Source organism: Equus caballus, chromosome 7, assembly GCF_041296265.1.
Source record: "Equus caballus isolate H_3958 breed thoroughbred chromosome 7, TB-T2T, whole genome shotgun sequence".
Taxonomy (NCBI): Eukaryota; Metazoa; Chordata; class Mammalia; order Perissodactyla; family Equidae; genus Equus; species Equus caballus.
In genome coordinates this window covers 22,961,686-22,981,618 of record NC_091690.1, presented here as the reverse complement: position 1 = coordinate 22,981,618, position 19,933 = coordinate 22,961,686, and the positions used below count along the sequence as shown (strand labels likewise).

At 51.5% G+C, this 19,933-nt stretch overlaps 1 protein-coding gene across 4 annotated transcripts in view; it reads right to left on the bottom strand.

The window, feature by feature from the left end:
• ZBTB16 (zinc finger and BTB domain containing 16) overlaps positions 1 to 19,933 on the bottom strand; it is a 182,518-nt gene that overhangs the window by 161,195 nt on the left and 1,390 nt on the right. For 2 of the 4 annotated variants that reach the window (XM_023644848.2, XM_014741177.3), the window contains exons 2-3: positions 19,500 to 19,669; positions 15,097 to 16,454 (exon numbers count right to left, since the gene is read on the bottom strand). In XM_023644848.2, coding sequence (XP_023500616.1) covers positions 15,097 to 16,364 — 1,268 coding nt within the window. In that variant the 5' untranslated portion in view covers positions 16,365 to 16,454; positions 19,500 to 19,669. The other 2 variants (XM_014741178.3, XM_070272821.1) reach the window with 2 other exon arrangements.

The window sequence follows — 19,933 nt, the reverse complement described above, 5'->3', positions numbered from 1 at the left end:
GCTCAAATTATAAGCTCTTCAAGAGCCAGTCCCATGTCTTACTAATCTTTGTATCTTAAAACCCTGAACACAGTACATCACCTGTAAATCTAAAGGACTCAGCGTACATTAGTCTAATCAGGCTCAGCAGCAGAGAGGTTAATGAGTACCCCAAGAAGCAAGTCACCATGCCAAAAATCCAGCCAGCACCCCTCATAGCCAAAGATTAGAAACTGCTCTCAAGTCAGATTCCATTCTTACCTCCCCCTGGGTGGAAGAGAGGAGCAGACCTGGGTAGTCACACGCAAGTTTGTGAAGGAGGAATTAAAGTAGGCAGCAAACGAGAGACATGGGTTCTAGTCCTGATTTTTGCCACCAGCTTGCTGTGTGACCTTGGGAAAATCACAGAGCCTCTCTGGACCTCCACTTGTTCTGCCCTAAATGAGTACGCTGAAATAAATGATTTTAAGGACGCTTCCACCCTGAGAACCCACACCTGCAAAGCGGGTGGAGAGCATGAATGCCTTCCTCAACAGGTGGCCAGAAGAAGGATGAGGACAAGGGCACTGAGATTCCCTCTTTGCACTAGTCCTCAACCCTCCAAAAAGAAATAAACAAACCTGAGCTGGTGAATCAGCCAGTCAGTCCCCCTCGTGAGGAAGGATGACAACCATGATTTGAATATGGATCCAAAGTAAACAAAAGAGAGAAAGGAGATACTGAAATGGATTTTCAATAAATCACTTCTCTCCAGTTAAACCTGAATTTTTTCCCACATGTGTGTACTTTCACAGATCCAGTTTGGGAGCATTCAAATTAGCACAACCTGGCCTTAAATACTGTGCAAAACACAGAGTAAGCATTTTGCTTTTATTTATGTCATCAATGGTTTCAATGGAGTGACTCATCCTTCCTCTTTAACACTCTGTTCTAATATGGCTTACTATAAATAATGCAGAAAGAGACGGAGCGACTGAGCCCTGGGCCTCTGCACAGCCAGGTCACAAAAGATCCAGGTCTGACGGACAATCCCAAGGTGAATCTGAGCTCGACGGATGCCCGGTGGTGGTTCCCATGGCGAAGAAGGCAAACATTCATTCCTTCTCTTTCCAGGTGTTCCGGACAAGTAAGGTCGTTAGAAAAGGGGACCAATATACACTGAGGAGTGCCAGGTGCCCAGCTAGGGTTTTTTTTTTTTTTGGAGGAAGATTAGCCCTGAGCTAACTACTGCCAATCCTCCTCTTTTTGCTGAGGAAGACTGGCCCTGAGCTAACATCCATGCCCATCTTCCTCTACTTTATATGTGGGACGCCTACCACAGCATGGCTTTTGGTAAGCGGTGCCATGTCCACACCCGGGATCTGAACCAGTGAACCCCCAGCCGCCGAGAAGCGGAACATGCGAACATAACTGCTGTGCCACCGGACCGGCCCCCAGGCTAGGATTTTAACACACAAGCTCCTTGAACCTTCTACAGCCTTCCCAAGAGACAGAGGCAGGATTCAAACTCAGGCCTCCATGCCTACTCCCTTAAGAGTCTGTATGTCAGAACTCAATCCATTCCTTCTGACCCCAAACTACATCTACTGTGGTGGTCTACATTTCTTAATGATAGAAGTGCCTCTCAGGACCCCAAATTCCCAGGAGGCTAAACCACAAATGCAAAAACATTGCAGCAATAAGAGGAGTCTGCCCCAGGCCCAGGCAATCAGTGTCAGCAACTCCTTCCAGCCCCAGCGGCTGGAAATCACCAGCCCCTGGGCCTGGTCCACCTCCCACCTAAGAATCGAGGCCAACATTCACCCCGGGACTGAGCTGACAAGCCCTCCCTACACATTCTTTCCAGAAGCCACCTTCAGAGTCACACAGTCACCCAATGTCATCACTCACTATATTCACCAGATGGGTCACGGAATTATTCTGACCATCTCCAAAAGTCAAATCTACCCTCCCAAAGGACGAAGCAAAAGAATGTGGCACAGACTTCGGAAAGGATTCCGAAAGGTTTCCGAAATGTGTGGGGCCGTGGCCACATCGCAGGATTAAGTGATCACTTATTAGCTATGCAGGCGTCTTTAGAACAGCAGTAGCACTTCACAAATGGACACCTTTATATGCACAGGGTACTTACATTATTCACCTATTATTTCATCTGCCGGCTGCTAGCACAGGGTTAGTACTGTCATCAATTTCACAGTGCCCAAAAGAGTTCACTGGTTCCTTCCACACTCTCTCCTCTGGGCCAAAACAGCAGGCTCCTAAGCGCCTAGTTCTATAGCTTAATAGTGCCTGTTTACAAAGTACCTTTGCTGTCCTATGCACTTCACACATATTTTATCCACACAGGCACATAATTTCTTACAGAGCAAGGAAACAGCGGCTCAGAAAGGCTAAGTAAGTTGTCCAAGGCACACAACAAATTCTGGAACCTCAGTTTTCACTCAGGATGCCTCCCTCTAAAGCTGGTGTTCTTCTCAGCACTCTACAGCCCCAGAAAACAGGCCCCCCCCCCCACCACCTCCCAGAAAGCCTCTTCCTTGAGGAACCGTCCCCCACCCCCCAATTCCTGGGCCACCTTTCCTATCTTCAGCATCTCACGGACTTTGTGCTGGCTGCTCCAACTTCCCAGCAAGCCTGTCCCAGGAGATACCCCCTGCTCTAAATAGCACCCTCCATGATCTGCAAACATTACAAGGACATCAAAACAAAGCTATCAGTTGGGTTCCTCGCTTTAGCAGCCAGTCCAAACTCTTTTTGTTTGATTCTCAGACAGCTTATTGACTAGGTGATGGGGTCAGAAGTTTTCACCCAGCCTCTTCCAGAATGGGGCACTCTGCTTGAAAAAGCAAATTCACGGCAGGTGGTGAGGTCCACCCATTTAGGATTTCAGATTTACACATTTTTAGCGAGCACAAATTACTTACCAGCCAAAAAGTTGTGGGAGTGAGAGAGGGTTGAGGGAGGAAAAGATAGGAACTAAAGAAGCAGAGATTACCCACACACTTTCCCACTCAACACAATGTTCCCAGAGACTCGGCACGTCCACGTGAAGGAGGAGAAAAGTAGGTGAGCGCAGAAGCTGATAAACTGCGTGACAAATGCAGCTGCTGTGTTTTACAAGCTACCTGTTTTCTGCCATCAGGTGCTTCCAGACATCTCCACCCCGATCTGAAAGAGGGTCCTCCTGCCTCCCCAACCTGGTCCCTCCCTCCTAACACACTACCCCTCACCCTGACCCCAACAGTTTATCTTTGCATATTGGAAAAACTGGCATTTATCAAGTAATCTACTCCTCATAGATTGTTAAACAGACCACAGGGGTTATCAGTGGAGTTGATACAGGAAGATAAACAGCAACCTCTTATGCAAATAGCACTAAGAATGTGGGACTGGCCACAGGACAAAATCGGAATTTAGGAGAACATCAATCTTAACCGTTTTCCTTAGTTCCAACCCTGCAAACCCGCAGCAACTTGGAGAAGATTCTCCGGGTGATTTTTCCTCTCTCTTTCTTGCACGGAGGGGCACGTGTGTGTGTCGGTCTAACCCGCTTTGCAAAGAAGAGCGGTGGCTTCGTGTCTGACTAATATAACTCCTTTCCGTGACCACAAGCTTCTCCTCCTCGCAACAGCCATTTCGTTTTTCTGGGATTTCAGACCAACTAGCGTGTACTTTGTTCAGAAAGACAGAAAAAGGTATTTTCCAAGGTGGGAGTCGGGGTCAGAGGGCGGGAGGGAAAAAATCCACAGAGAACCAGGAGTTCTGGGCTCCGAGACACAATCCACGTGACCGGGCGATGATACCTGCTCCTGGGCTCTGCCGATCTGCCTTTGCGTGGAGACAAACAGGTCCAGGTGGCATGTCTTCAAACTCTTCTCAGTATTTTAAGGGCAAACTCACATCAAGAGGTGAGCAGCTCCAAGTGACAAAAGAATTACCCTTGGAAGGACAGAGCAAGCTGCTTCTCACACCAGGCTGCAGGCTGGGGAGGGGGGAAAAACGGGAGAATGACAGAATCCAGGGCTGGCCAGAATGAAAGACTGAATGGAATAGGCTAATTTACACAGGAAGTAAGCACTTACCAGACCCTTCATCTCAACACACAAAACCCTCGGCCATATCTGGAAGCAATTACATCCAGTTAACATGATCTGCTTGCCACTAAAATTAACTGCAAACAGAAATATTTTTCACTTTTGCAGCAGGGGATGCCAAGGTTTGGCCTATTCCCTCCGCCCCCCCCCCCACCCCCACCCCACTGAATTGGCTGCTGGGGAATATTTAGCAGCTACTCGGCTCAAAAAACAAAAACCCCTCTTGTAGCTGTCAGGACACAAAAAGTAAAATAGTGGATAATTATGAAGGGGGGAAGGAGGGGGAGAGGTAGCAATGAAAACCATTGTGCTAGAAATGGAGGAAAGGGGCCAGGCACACGGGCCCTAAATGGGGCTGCGACACTCACGAGTCCGGCCCTGGTTTTCCACACTCAACTTCAAGGAAAGAAAAATGTTTTTAGAGTCACTCGATTTAGCAGCCGCTTCACATTGTTTTTAGGTACCATCCTTAGCCCTTCTGCCGAGGGGACGGGGGTGGGGGTATGCAGAGGGGGAGACTCACAAATGTTAGCGGAGCCTTAATTTAGCAGAGCATCCAGGGGACAAGTGTCACGATTCAGCTTTCGCCTTGAGCACTTCCCATCCCTACTCTACGAACGCCTTCGAAGCAGCTTTCATCGGCTCCAACAGGAGCAAGAGCTGCTATTTATTTGAGACAGGCGCAGCTTTTCATGTAGAGGGAAAAGAGGGCTGAATGGAGGTGAGAACTTGCCTCCCCCAAGTGTGTGCACCCAGCAAGGGACCAGTGTCCCATTCTCCAAAACTCCAGGTCCAGCAGCTCGACTCGCTGACCGCTCCTGTCCTTTCTCTTTGCACCCAACTCCGCAATCAGATAAGAACTTCTTTTTATTTCTCCTTGAACTACTGTCAACGATGCCATAAATGCTAGAGACAAATGGACAGATTTGTTTTAAAGTTCCGGAAGGAAGCATCATCTCCGACCGACCCCTGCCTGCCCCCAGGCCCATGTTTTGGGGCAAGACTCCGTGTGCTTCGCCCGAAAGTGCAGTTCACTCCTCTGTCACCAGGGGCCTTTAAAACGGCAGCAGCTGCAACAGCAGCAAAAGTAAGGCATCCATTTGCCAGACAAGTCACAAACATCTCAAAGAGTCAGGTGAAAGTTTCCCTCAAGAATGAGGTCAAACACTACTTACTGTTCTCTGCAAAAAATCACATTTAAAAACATTACTCCCAGGCCCAGAAAAAAAAAAAAGAAGAGGAAGAAGAAGAAGTAGCTTCTCTTTAATGATTCTAAGGCTATGATGAGGAAAAAATGGCCTCAATAGAAATGGGAAAAAAAGACTATGCCGTTGTTTTCAATTTTTTAAAACAAGTTTACAATGAGAAACAAAGAAACATGCACCTCCCTTCAAACATTATAAGCTGAGACCATAGCACGTGCCTGACCCTGGACTGGGCCCTATACTCTGTATGCACCATCCTATGAACAATATCATGGCAACACTGTGAAGTTGATGTTACTAACTTCCTCTCTCAGAAGAGGAAGCGGGTGGATCGGTATCTTGCCAGAGCCACAGAGCTTCTAGGAGGCAGAGGATGAATTCAAACCCAGGTTCAACCAGTTTCCCACCATGCCACAGCCAGCAACCACTCCAGAAAATTCTGACACTGCGGGGATGCAAAAGCAAGCAGACAACCATCCCCTGAAATCGCACGTCCCAGAGACAACCCCTGTGCGCGTGTGGGGGTCTCTCCTCCACCCCCCAGACCCCAGGCACACATCTAGGCACACACACTCAGCTCCGTCACCACACAGCCATCCAGGCATGGAAACGGTTAAGTTGCCCTCACTGAATAAATCAAAAGTTCAAGGCTGCAACATACCACAGTGATTCCCTCTTTACATATGACAAGAACCAGAGAGGGGCTGAAATCCCAAGCATCCTGAGCGGGGTCTCCCCGGCCCGCACAGGTTATGCCGCCAGGGTCAGGGCTGCGGACCTTTAGCGGCAACATTCATTTCCTGAACAGGACAAGTTCTCCTGACCATAAAGCTAATAGGAACTTCCTCGCACGGCAAGCTCCGGCTGACAAGGCTACTTGTCACTGGCCACGCAGGAGGAGAGCGCTGGTTCCCATTAGTGGGTTATGATGCCAGGTGCTACTAATAAGGTACATCGGCAAGAAACAAGAGCCCTGCTAAGTTGTCTCTCCAACTCTGGAAGTAATCAGGCCCGGGCTTCGGGGGTGGGGAGGGGCCTTACTTAAAGAGAGGGGTGGGGAGTGGGGGGTTTGGCCACAGTAGACCCCAGTAGCATCTAACCTGCTGAATGGCTTAAATAAATACATTTCCAACAATCCCTCCCCATTTCCCCCAGCTACCATAAAAGACTCCCCCAAATTAACACTCGTAATGTTTCCCCCAGCACTCCAGGCCTGATGGATCACCGAGGGCCATTATGGCCGGCCACATCTGCTTCTCACTATGGCAAGGAGAGTTGTGCCAACAGGCCTAATGGCATTAAGATCACAACGCTCAGCTAATCCACTTAGAGACCAATGCCGGGCGAGGGTGGCAGGGGGCTCAGCGAGCGAGCGGCTCCCTTGTCAGCCTGAGGTCACGAGAGAAGCGGGAAGCAGGGAGGTGACCTCACATGCGAGGCCCCGCTGTGTGCTTTACGTTACATGGTACCTCATTTAATATGTTGAAAACCCCATTGAGAGGTATGGGGCTAACCTCACTTCACAGGAGAGGACACTGATGCTTCCGACAGGGGAAGTCATTTGCCCAAACTCACTGTGAAGCACTGGCATTCAAACCCAGGGCCATCTAACGACAGTCTTTGCGCCCAGGCACTACGCACCTTGCCCCCCACAAAGACAATGGTCTGGTGGGGTGTCTGCTTGTTCTTGCTATGCCTAGTGCTGGTGGTTTGTTTGCATGTATATGTCCTCCTTTTATTTGTGGGGGATCTAAATGGCCCTGAAGACGAAAGAACTCCAAAAACTACTTCCAACTGGTCCACAATTTCTCCTCGTCATCCAAATTTCCATGACCAAGTCTTCTAATAACTCTACCAATAACGTCCCCCTGTTCCGGGAAGTTCCTTCTCTTCTCGAACTTGAGTTCTTCCGAATGCAAAGCTGAACGCAATCTGCTCCTGCTAAAGAAAATCAGGTCTCGAGGACAGAGTCGAAAGTGAGCTAGGAACGGAGAATTAAGCAGATTTTTGCGAGTTTTTAGCCAAAGTTTCCGTGCTGACGATAAAGTACCGGATCCCCTCCTTGCAGCTGCAGAGATAAGCGTCACGTAGGCAAAACCCAACCAGTTTTTCCAGACTGAGCCAGCATAATAAGGACACCGGGGCTTTTCAGGGGAAATAGAAAGGGGAATTTCTGATTATGCTGGCATGAAATTAACAGCATGGGATTTTTATTTTTGTAAGTGGATTTCTTTTTCGCTCCATTTTTCTGCTTTTTTAAGTTAGCATAAAAGGCCTCTATTGCTAGAAGCCGGCCCCTCTGCGTTGGTAACAGATGATGGAGTACAACGTAGTGCTCTGTGTGGAGCCTGTGTGGTCCCGATACCCCCAAAGACCTGAACCCTTTGCAGTAACAGCTCCTCCCTCTTTTCCGCCTCTCAAGGCACCAGAAGAAGCTAGGAGCCCAGAGCTGGCCAAGTGATGAGCCTCCTGGTCACCGGCTTCAGGGCACACGGAGCTGGTCCTTCCTGTATTCTCCCATATTCTCCCTTCCCTCCTGACTCCATCAGGAGCTGAAAGTCCAAGCAGGACATTACGGAAACAACGGTGAACATGGAGCCAGAAGACTGGGGCACAAACCCTGGTGCCACCCATTACTGTCTTACCGCGGACAAGTCCATTAACCTCTGCCCACCAGGAAATGCAAATACAGCATCCACCTTATAGGGCAGCTGGAGGGTTTGAGGAGATTCTGACGACGAACGCACTTAGCACAGAACCTGACGTGGATCAAGCACTCAAAACCACATTGGCCGAATGCACTCTGGGAAGCATCCTGCACTGGGGGCAGGAAAGGGAAGGAGCTGTGGCACATCCAGCATCCAGAAGCCCAGACTTCCCTCAGTAAGGGGGCGTCCGTGCTCATCTCTGCCTCGACCACAGGGAAATCAGCTCTCCCGGCTGGCCACGTGCACAGGTAATAGGACACCGCCTGGTAAGCCGCCTCTGGAACCGCTGATGATGGAGCACTGCCCAGCTAAATTTAAATGAGAACTGGAATGACTCATCAGGCCTCAGGTCATTGGGACAAAGAGTACCCTGGCCACCACAGTACAAGAGATCAGCTTCTGGGGGAAAATGCATGTGCTCACTGTGTATCGGCCCCAAACATGCAGCACCGAGGCAGCAGGTTTCATGGTGCTGGATGAACCACCGCCTGTGGAGAACGCAGGACCTGGACCAATACAAACACATTTTTTACCCTGCACTGCCAGGGTGACCCACTTCACAACAACAATGGCAATAAAAATACAATAGCAGACACAGAACACTTATTTTGTGCCACCACTCCTTGCGCTTGACAACCATTTACTGATTAATCCTTGTACCAACCCAGTGAGTAGGTACTGTTATTATTCCTATTTTACAAACGAGCAAACAGGCACAGAGAGGTTAAGTAACGTAACCACAGTCAGACAGCTGGTCAGTGGTGAAATGGGGATTCTGACCCAGATGGTCTATTTACTTAAAATGCACATTTTCTATGTGTAAAACACAGGGTTGGAGGTGGGGCAGTGGGGATGCCACACAAATTTTTCTTTCTACCAAAATAACGGCCACTGAGTCAGGACTTTCACCTAACAGCACCGAAACAGAACTTGACTAAGAAAACCTTTAGTCACCGAGGAAAATTCAGGAACCCTGTGATGGACAAACTGAGGCACACCTGTATTCACTTAGCAAGACTCTCAAGTCTCACACTGGGGCTCTCAGTTAGACTCGTTTTAAAGTCATTAATTAGAAAAAGTTAAAGTGAATGGGAATGTTTTTCTCCCGAATTAGCAAGAAATCAAAGAGTTGTGAATGGAGTTTGATTTTAACAGTTTAGGATAATCACTATTTTAAAGATTCATAAATAGTTTTCCTAGAACAAGCAGGAGGAAAAAGTGTTGCCGATCTACAGCTTTCCCCCCCTCCCTCCAGCAATCAGCAGCTCCATCCGACAGGGACAGCGAATTACAATAGGACTCCTCACTGAGACGAAAGAACTCAGGCAACTTTCCTCCACTGGAAATAAAATAAATCATCTAAAATTTCCAAGAGTTCAGTCGAGATCCCAGATGACTGGAGATGACAGTCTGGATCCCAGAGGAACCCTAAGCAGGTTAAAGTATTTTAAAACGGAGCCAGAGGAGACAGAGGGGAATCTTACTGACCCCCTATTTTAGCTGGCTGACTGCCAATCCAGATTCTAAAACAGAGCAAAATTCAACTAACCAAAAGGACTTCATGAAGACAGAAGTGCGTGTGTAAGGGGTGAAAGAATAACTTTTTATTTTTTTATTTTATTTATTTTTTTTTGAGGAAGATTAGCCCTGAGCTAACTACTGCCAGTCCTCCTCTTTTTTGCTCAGGAAGCCCGGCCCTGAGCTAACATCCATGCCCATCTTCCGCTACTTTATATGTGGGATGCCTACCACAGCATGGCTTTTGCGAAGTGGTGCCAAGTCCACACCCGGGATCCGAACCAGCGAACCCCGGGCCGCTGAGAAGCGGAGCGTGCGCGCTTAACTGCGTGTGCACTGAACTGCTGCGCCACCGGGCTGGCCCCAGAAGAACTTTTTAAAGAGCTCAACAATCCAGAAACAGCTCATCCAAGTGCCCAGTTTTACAAATGAAGAAATTAAAGCTCAGGGTGAAAAAGAGACCAACATGGTGACAGCGCTAAGAAAAACCGCAGAGCTGAGTCTAGAGGCCCGCCCTGGGAAACAGCCGGATGCAACTCAACCAAGCCTTCTGCCATCTTCCTATCTTCACAACCAACGAGCTCGACAAAAGACTAGATTTCCAGGAGCCCAGGAGGTTATAAACTTAAGTCATTCATCACCCCCAAAAGGATACTTCCTGGAAACAGAAATCGTTTCGGAAAGGATTTGAGCAAATCTGTGAATGACAGAGTTGCCGTAAATAGCTACGAAGAGAAGCTGGGCTCCACCTGACCTTTAGGATTGACGTCAAGGAAGATAGCTGTAGCCTCCAATGGTGGTATCTGAAGGATGGTGTTGGCACCCAAAGACTAGGTCAGATGGATCCGACCCAGAACGGCAATGCCCATGTTCTTATATGGCCTGGCGCAGAGCACCCAGCACTGTGAATCAGAAGGTGAGCTGAGCTCCTGGCTCTGACCATTTATAGCTACCTGACCTTGGGCGTGTCACTTACTCCCTCCTAAGCTCCTTTTCCTCATTTCAAGTTGGGGCTGATAATGGTCCACAATCCCTTATCCAAAACCACTGGACGCTTCTGAAATCCTAATTGTTCAGATTTTAGAAAGGTACTATGGGGCCTAGAGCGTTTGCCAGTCCCAGAGGAGTCTAGGGAAGCACTCTGTAATCAAACACATTAATATTTTTGCAGCAAAACATATGAATATTCAAAACAAGTGAGATAAATATAGTCTCACATCAGTTCAGATCAGGATTTGCCACTAAATGAGTTTGCTACAAACTTACATAAAACCTTCCAGCTTTCAGACTTTCTAATCACAGATATGGGATGATGGACCTGTACCCCCTTAGGGGAGCCTGTGTGGTTAAGAGAGCTAAAGTCACTAAAGGGACTGTGCAAAGAAAAAAGTGGTATAACTAATAAAAGGCAGTATTAATATTATTGCCGATGTGATCATTATTCCACAGCATGCTCTCTTCCAAAGAGAACTTGGTTTGACCTCAAGGATGTCTAAAGCTGGCAGAATAATGAAAGAGGACCAAGAGTCATGGGCGACTTCTACCTGCCTCAAGGTGGCCTAAATCAAGGTCAATGGCTATTGGCCCTCTACATGGTCAACCACTGAAAACAGAGCTGCTGGCCACCTGGAGGGACGAAGGCAAAGGGCCAGGCAGAACTCTGACATCTCAGCTATGTGGCTCACGCACCTAGAGCCGGCCCCAAGAAGCCACCAAGAAGGGTGCACACGTGAGTCCAGCTGGCTGAGGCCATTCCTTGTGGTTCCTGAGCACCCCTTCAAGAACCAGGCAAGAGTTCCTACTGTGTGTGTGCAGGATCCACACTGTGGCTGGTCTAAGGGCTTATTTGCAGAAGATCCAGAGGCTCCTGGGAAACCAGACCGCACTCTGATTCTGCAGCACTAAATTCAGAAACGTATTAGGAGCAGGCTGTACGAGCCTAGGGAGACTGAAGGCTATAAATGAGGACTGTGTTCACACTCAAGTCAGCCATACTGTTCCCTGTAACCTTATCACATACACATAACCCCGAGAATGAGAAGCTGCACTGGGCCCAGTTGAGCCTGTCCCTAGATCAGATCCAGACAAGGCTACACGCAGAACAGCTCCAGCCTTTCAGAGAGAGAACGAGAAAGAAGAGAGACTGAGCCTAGAGAAGGAGAGTCCAGTCTTCCAGAATCCCTTTGTGACCCACCCTCCCTCCCTCAGACATTGTCCTCTATAATGTGGGCCCATAGGGAAGGTTTTGGGGTCCAGAGCTTGCTCCTGTGTCTGCCTGGAGAATGGTGCTGATCCATCGAATCTTCTGACTGTCCTGACTTCCTTCTGCATCCTTTAGGTAAGGAAACACCATTTAATTTACCCAAGTAGCATCACTGTGTGGTCTCTCCATCAACCCATGACTACATATGACATCGCTTTGACATCTCCCCGTGCACCGCAGGGACCACAACTTCACTAAGTTTCGTTCTGTCTGTCGTGCCTATAGGCTCCCCTCTCACCAGCTTGGGACCAAGTCATGAGGAAACCAACTGATGGGATTCCTTAACCACCTCTCCCTCCTGCATCACTTCCCGGCCCTCTCCCCTTCCTTCCTCTCCATGCCCTTCTGTCCCCCACAAAGAAAAGCAACAGTAACTGCTGGGAACTTAACCTTTACCAACACTCTCGCCTACTGGCTTAAAAATCAAATCAAATCAAATCTGTAGCCTGTTACTTCACCATGTTCGTCCCTGTTACATTTACAGCCAATTCCACAGCTTCCGGACCTCCCACTCTGATTGTTTTGTCTTGTCTTTTTGTTTGTACTGATAGTTGTGATGTCGGGGGAGGAACAGAGAACAGTAGGGAACCAGGAAGTAGCACCTTAATCCTGGAGCTTTGAGGGAGAGAGAAAGAGGAAAAAGTGCATCTGAGCAGAAGCCAAGTGGCTGCCAGTCAGAGCAAGGGCCAAGCAGGTGCAGGAACACATTCTCCCCTCCTCCGTTTCTTTAGACCCCTCCAGCTTTCCACGCAAGGCACTGCCCCAGGCTCTAGTTTCTTGGGCTGCAGCAGCTCACTTTCTATCCTCAGTCAAAAGCACATTCTCCATGTCAGCAGCCCATAGCGTGACGCCAAGGATTCCAGGACCAGCGCCTCCCCATCACAAGCTCACAAGGACAGGCACATTCTCTGCACCACCTCACAGCCAACACAAGCCCGGTAGAAGGCAGAGCCGTTGATACGACCCACAACTCAGAGCCAGTGGGGGCGATGCAGAGACAAGACCTAAACAAGATGGGGGATCGAAGGGCCACTGCTCCATCTTCACAGTTACTGTGCACCAGGCACAGCTCTAGGGATTTCTTACTTCGTTAATTCAGCACCACACCCTGCTGACCATCTCCATCTAAATAGAGTAAAACAAGGCTCAGAATGGTCACATGACTTTCCCAAGCACTCATGGCCAGATATGGCTAGTTCCACCACCCACGCTCTATGGGGTACAACGCAGCCAGCCCTCCACCTCCCCCCAGAGAAGCGAGGGTCCCACAGAATGGGAACTTGGGACTCCTGGGAGAGTGATATCTTTTGTAGCTCTCTTAGGTAGAGAGAAGCAAAAATGACGCAACAGGAGTCAGAAAAATACTTTACTTTCCAGGGGGTGGGGGGTGGGCAACACGGGTGAAGCGGGTCAAAAGATTAAATTTCCAGCTATAAAATAAATAAGTCCTTGGGATGTAATGTACAGCATGGTGACTATAATTAATAATACTATACTGTATATTTGAAAGTTGCTAAGAGTAGATCTTAAAAGTTCTTATCATAAGGAAAAGAAAGATCTATAACTATGTATGGTGACTAGACTTATTGTGGTGACTGTTTCGCAATATATACAAATATTGAATCATTATGTTGTACACCTGAAACTAATATAATGTTATGCATCAATTACACCTCAATAAAAAAATTACTTTCCACCGTACCCCATTTCTCATAGCACGTAACTGAAATAATTCACATCCGGAGACGGCAAATTGATCTGGTCAAGTTTGAGGACCGGGTTTCCTCTTTAGGAAAGTTTGAGCAAAAACAAATACAACCCTGGGTCTATGTCTGAGCGGTACAAGCTTCAAGACGACACACCTCAGTGGCAGTTATTTTTCGCACCCACCGGAAGAAAAAATCGGTTATGTTGAGCTCAGCGGCACGTTCCGAAAGGTAAGGCTCAGAGCCACCAAGTCACCAGTTAAGCAGCGTTGGAGCAGGTTCCAGCTCAGCGTCGGGTAATCAGATCGACCTCCAGATGCCTCCCCTACCCGCCCCCCACCGCCCCTCTCTCACACCTCCTCCTCTACCTGAATGAGCAACACAGGAATAGGGTGGAGGGAGAGGGGTGCAAAAGGGAAAAAGCCACCCAAGATCAGCCAAACAGCAGGCCAGAGGGCATGCAGAGAACTGTGACCATGAATGACAACAGAAACCGGATTTCTTGACACCCAGAGACCACAGGGTGAAATGTTAGGCATATTGTTATGACAGATGCAGGCCAACACCATACCCACTACTGATTCCCTCCGTCTTTACTCCACTGCTGAGGAGCAGTTTTCAAAACCCTCTGTTCTGTAGACACGACCCTCTTCAGGACTGAACGGCTCCAAGAGGCAGCAGTGTGCAAGGGAGTTAAGACCTGAATTTGAATCCACAGCTGTGCCTCTTACTATCTATGTGACCCTGGGAAAACATCATAGTTTCTTCCTGTGTGAAATAAGAACGTCGCCTACCTCAGAGGGCTGTGGTTACAAAAATGTGACTCCATGTAAAGCACTTAGCATTGAACTAGGCACATCCTCCACGTCATAAGAACTCAGTGAATGGTTATTTCACGAAGGAAACAGAAGCCAGAGGGAAGCCAATGCCAGCCCGAAGTGGCATTTAATTCAATGCGAGTAGAGATGGGATAAGAATAAGGCTCTGCAGGCTGTAAAACGAAGACTCTCATACCCATCCTTCCCCCTTGAATTTAAATCAACTCCCTCCACGTGTCTGCAGAGACAGAGAATGAGAAGGGAGAGCAAGCAACGTTCCTGGCAATGGAAGTTCACCAGGAATGACGTTCAGAACCTGCAGCCGCTCTTGTGGCCTGAGCAGCATCCAGCCCCTCCCACCCTCCAGAGCTGCAGACCAGCCTACCTTGGCAGAAACCGCCACACGGGAACCTGGGTACCTGCAACCTGGCAACACGGCCAGATCCAGGCTGTGGGAGACCTTCCTGCTCAACCCCACTCCCTCTTCTCCCTCCCTCCACTTTATCAGTCACTCCAGGCAAGGGAGAATAGACCCAACGGCAAAGAAAGCCAACGGGAGCCCAAAGGCAAAAAGAGAGGAAAGAGCCTAGAAAGGAGCTGGGCCCATGAGTTCTCCCATGCTTGGAAAGACCCTCAGCCCCTCACCACACTTGAATAGTGGCTCTCTGGGACTTTGAAAGAAGTGGGTTTTTACCAATAGTAGGGAGGACAGGGGAGCCAGGCCCCAGGACTGGGGAGAAGCTGGGAATGAAGGCAGGGTGTCGGGGTGTTGGGGTGTCGGGTGTGGGACTGAAGGGGGGCCTACCTGTGCTGCTCCACAGCCTCGTTGTCAGGCAGCTCCACCCCACACACACTGCACTGCTCCCCGATGGTCCGGCTCTCTGACTTCATGCCCACAGCCAGCTCACCCAGCTTGTTGAACAGCTCCCTCTGGATGAAACCCTGGGGCAGCAGACCCCCATAGGTGCTGAAGTCCATGGAGACGGCCAGGGCAGGCTGCACGTGGAGGCCAGAGGTCACTGAAGACGGCATGCTCAACACGGCGTCAGCCTTGTGGTTGGGCAACACAGAGTAGACACCCAGATGTTTCTCAGCTGAGGGCGCGGGGTGCTCTGGTCGGCCCGGGGGACCTTGGCCAGCCTCTGCTGGAGGTGGCAGCTGCTCAGCGCTCTCCTCACGCCCATAGTGCAGCTCCCTAGCACTGGTGATGACGCTGCTGCGAGTCGGGGTCCCGGGCCCCTCTTTGCCCCTTTCCTCCATCTTGTCCCCCATCCCACCTGAGATAGTGGACTCGGCTGCCCCAGGGCTATCCTGGCCAGGTACCTCATCCACCTGCATCATCTCTGTCTTCACCTCAGCCACCCCAGGGTGCCTCCCACCCCCAGCCAGTGTTGGCTCCTCAGGCCCTGCAGGTGGCTGAAGAGTTCCCTGCAGGAGAGACTGTCCTATGGTCATCAAGCTGTCCACTGCAGCCTTGGTAGGACTCATGGCTGAAAGACCAAATGAAGTGGAGACTGAAGGGCTCTGGTCCACCATGGGCCCAGGGAGGCTCTGTGCAGCCACACTGGCATACCCACTCTCCTCGCTGGAATGCTTCGAGATGAAGATGTTCTTAAGGTACCGAGCCTTGCGGTCCTCTTCCTCCTCGGCCCCGCCGTCCGCCATGGTGGCCTCCGTGTCATTGTCATCTGAGGCCTGGATGGTCTCCAGGATCTTCAGGCACTGCTCCTCCAGGTACTCGATCTCCAAGATCTCGGCTGCATATAGCAGGTCATCCAGGTCCTCTGCCTTGGCTTGCAGCGTGGCCGTGTACGCATACTCCAAAATCTGCTGGAAGGTCTTTGGCGACAGGAAGTCCAGAGTATAGTGCTGGCTGTTGCGGTGGAAGAGGATTTCAAACATCTTGCTGGTGCAGGCCAGTACAGTCCGGTGGGCGTGGAACTCCTGGCTGTCCACCATGATGACCACATCACACAGGGTCCCGGCCAGCCGCATCTGGTTGGCCTTGCACAGGAGCCCCGTGGGGTGGCTGGGGTTCTGCAGCTGGATCATGCCCATCTTCGTCAGATCCATGGTGCTCCCCGCGGCTTAGGCATGAGGCTCTCTTTCCTTGCTGGCTCTGCGTGGTGGGGCAGGGTGAGTTTCCTGGGCCAACAGAGAGGTCTACACAGGAGAGGGCGGGAAGAGGCAAAAGAGATGAGAGAACAAAAGGCAGATTAGTGAATATCCCTAAAAGTAAGAATTCAAACAATACAACACAGTCCACCCCCCCTCCCCCCCTCCCCCGCCCCCTGGCCCATTTCCCAGCAAGACTCTTGGAGACTTTAATGGAGGAGAGGGGAGCTTCCTAGAAATCTACATGTCTACCTTTACAAGTCCAGAGATGATGAGAGTAAAGAGAAGGCTCTGCCACAGCACATGCCTAATGCACTGCTCTATGACGTCTGTTCTATGAAGTGAAATGAAAATTACAGTGGAGCCTTGTGAGTCCTGGGCTGTCTTTAAGTCTGAGAGTGGGAAGCTCCTATGCAAGGCTAACATTCATTATGAGGAGGTGCCCGGCAGCTACCTGAAAAGAATAAGAGTTTAACCCCTTCCTTTGGTCAATTTAAGCACTCAATTTCACTCTCAACCCCCTGTGCAGCAAATCTCATCTTAAAAACAAAGTTTCCCTAAATCCTGCCATACAGTGGTAGCCACAAGAGCAAAGCCAAGCCTAGCTGGGGCTAGCAGCCTACAGGCCTAGGAAAAATCCATGGTCCAATCCTGGGCCTCTGTCCTTCTGTTCTTCTCAGGGTTGCAAAAGACTGACAGACCCAGGCCAGCGCCCCTCCTTAGGTACTAAGAGAAACACACACATGTAACCCACACACTGGCTTGGCTCACTTCTACCCACAGGCACCTCAAGTTATTGTTCTATCTGTAATCCAAAATCTGGACTGGGCGTGTACATGAGGGTGTGTGCAACACACTAACCAGAGAGGGAGCAAGAGTTAACATGTGTGCACGCTTATATAAGATGCCACACTTACCCTTGCCCACAAGTGCCCAGTAGACATGAGAATCTATAAAAGTAGCAGGATAGATCATGAAAGAGCCCCAGGAGAGAAATCAGAGGAAACATGCACCCCTACATCCAGGAGGGCACACGCTGGGCATATGAATTCCAAGTGTGTCCCACAGGCTCCCAGGAATGGGCAAGTCCTGTGACCAGGAGCAGCAACTGATGCTGGACATGGCTTGGAGGCACTGGAAGCGATATTGGCACCAGCATCTCAGTGTGAGTTACAACCAGTATGAAGGGAGGACAGCGCTGGGAGACAAAGGCCTCTCCCCAAAGCACTGTTCCAGATCAATAACAGGGCTCTGGGAGGCCCAAACCCGGTTTAAAGAGTGTTAGGGAGACCTCCAGGCCCAAGTCACTCCCAGCCTCTGCCTTGCTGTAGCCAATACCGCAGTGAAAGGAACTGGGAGCAAAACAGAGCAAGGGCTCCCTCACTCTTGGAACACTGCTTGCCTCCGCCCCAAAAGGAGCCCTATTGGCTCCAGAGCCACAAATCTCACGCAGAAAGGGTTAACAGGAAGGCTAATCAAGATACTTTTGCTGCCCACCCTGGGGTGGGGACTGAGGCCGTCAAGGGTGGGATGGCCATTCATCCGCTCCTCGCCACCGTGCGCCTTCCTGAAGACTTCAGGGTTTCTGAGAACTAGGAGGGAGCAATCGAAAGAATGGAAACTGGGCTACGCAATTCCTTCCCCAAAGCAAGCTTCTCAGGTCCTGAAAGAAATCAGGGTGCCCTCGGCCAGCCATCTCCCCGACTCGCGGCTCGGCGCCCACGATCGGGTCGGTGTTGGCTGCGGTGCCCAGCCCGGCGGCTCGGGGGAAAGCCGGCGCTAACCTGCTCGAGCTCCGGGAATGGATCGCTTTCTCACACCCCCCAGTTCTCAGCCACCCCCACGGAGACTTGGAGACGACTTCAGCAAACTTGGAGAAGCAACTTTTCCCGGGAAGCCAAACGACAGAAAGAAAGGGAACCGGGCTAGGGAAGAGGGAAAGCGAAAGAGACCAGAACGAAGGGCGAAAGTCCGAGCGGGCTGGATGCCTGGGCGAGAGCGGCGAGGAGGTGGACCTGCCCCGCAGCGAAGGGGAAGCACAAAAGCCCGACAGAGAGTTGTGAGAGGAAAAGCGAGAAGAGATCTGCGGGCCCTCGCTCTCCGACCCAGAGCCGTGACCCCCGGGAGCGACCGGCAGGGTCCCCGGCCTCTGGCGCCAGCAGCCGGCATGCCCGGCCCAGGCACACTGCGAGCGTCCCAGGGAGCGGGCGAGTGAGTCCGTACAGAGCGCGTCTGTGCGTTCCAGTGGGTCCGCGGGCCGGCGAGATTGTGCGCATTTTGAGCGCGTGCAGGAGTGTTTGAGGGGCTGTGCGAGCGAGCTGCCGGCGCGCCAGGATGGGAAAGGCGTCCCGAACGCATCAGGTGCAGAGCGGGGTCACCCACCAAGCGCGGCCGGGAGCGCACAGCGAGCTCCGGCGCCACGGCCGGTCCCGCCGAGAGCCGAGGAGGGCCCGGAGCCCTGGAGACCTTCCGGAGCTCGGCCACGGCCGCCCCTCCCCCCAAAACGGAGGGATCAAGTCCAATCAAGAAAAAAAGAGCCCACCACGTTTCCCAAAGAGAAACAAAACCCAAAGTGAGTCCCACTCCTGCTCCTCTTCGCCCCCAGATCCACTCCTCGAATCCTCCGACTCTAGCTTCCCAGACGGCCGGCGAATAAACACACAAATAAACCACAACCTTATCTCGCGCCCGCGCACCGGTCCGCATACATACGAGCGAGCACCCACCGGCTCCCAGCTCCTCCGCCTGCCCCTGGTGGTACAAAGCCTCCGTATCCCCAACCTTCCGCTCGCGCCCTCAGCCCCTGTAGACTGCTCTGCCCCCTACCTCTCACCCTGACCGTGCCCTGGAGCGGAAGGGTTGGGGAGGCAGCTGCGCCTAAGCTGACAGCCGGGGCTCCCCCTTCCAGCCGACCCCCAACCGGCGGTAGCGACGGCTGCAGCAGCAGGAAGGGAATAAGCCGAATAAAATAAGGCACAAGCCCAGCGGCCGAATGGCCGAAGCGAGCGCGCCCCCCAAGACCTCTCCAACCCCGGGGCGCCCTGGCACGCGGCTATCGCTAAACAGTGCGCCCCTCCCCGGCCCCCTACTCACCGCTGCCGAGCCGGGCGCTGTGGGGTGGGTGTGCGTGCCTCTTGAGGGGTGTGTGCCTGCGTCGGGGAGGGGTGTTGCTGGGGAACTGTTGCTCTCGGTATCAAGGCGGCAGCGGCGGCATCGCCCGGCAGTTCGCAGTACCCGCTCTCATCGCCCTCAACTCTTCTCTGCTGCGAGGTTAGCAAATCACCACCGGCTGCGGCGCCTCCGCCGCGTCCCACGTCAACGCCAAGCCCCCTCCCCTGCGAGGCCCCGGCGCCTCTCCATCTTTAGTGCTGGCGGCCGAGCCCGGCTCCCTGCCCACAGCTGCCCCCCTCCCTCCCCCCTCCCGCGCCGTCCCTGGGCTCAGCCCGCCCACCCCCCCACACTGGCCAAGCCCGCGCACGCTCCCCGCCCCATTGCTCCCTCCTCTCCCCTCCCCTCCCTTCCCCGCG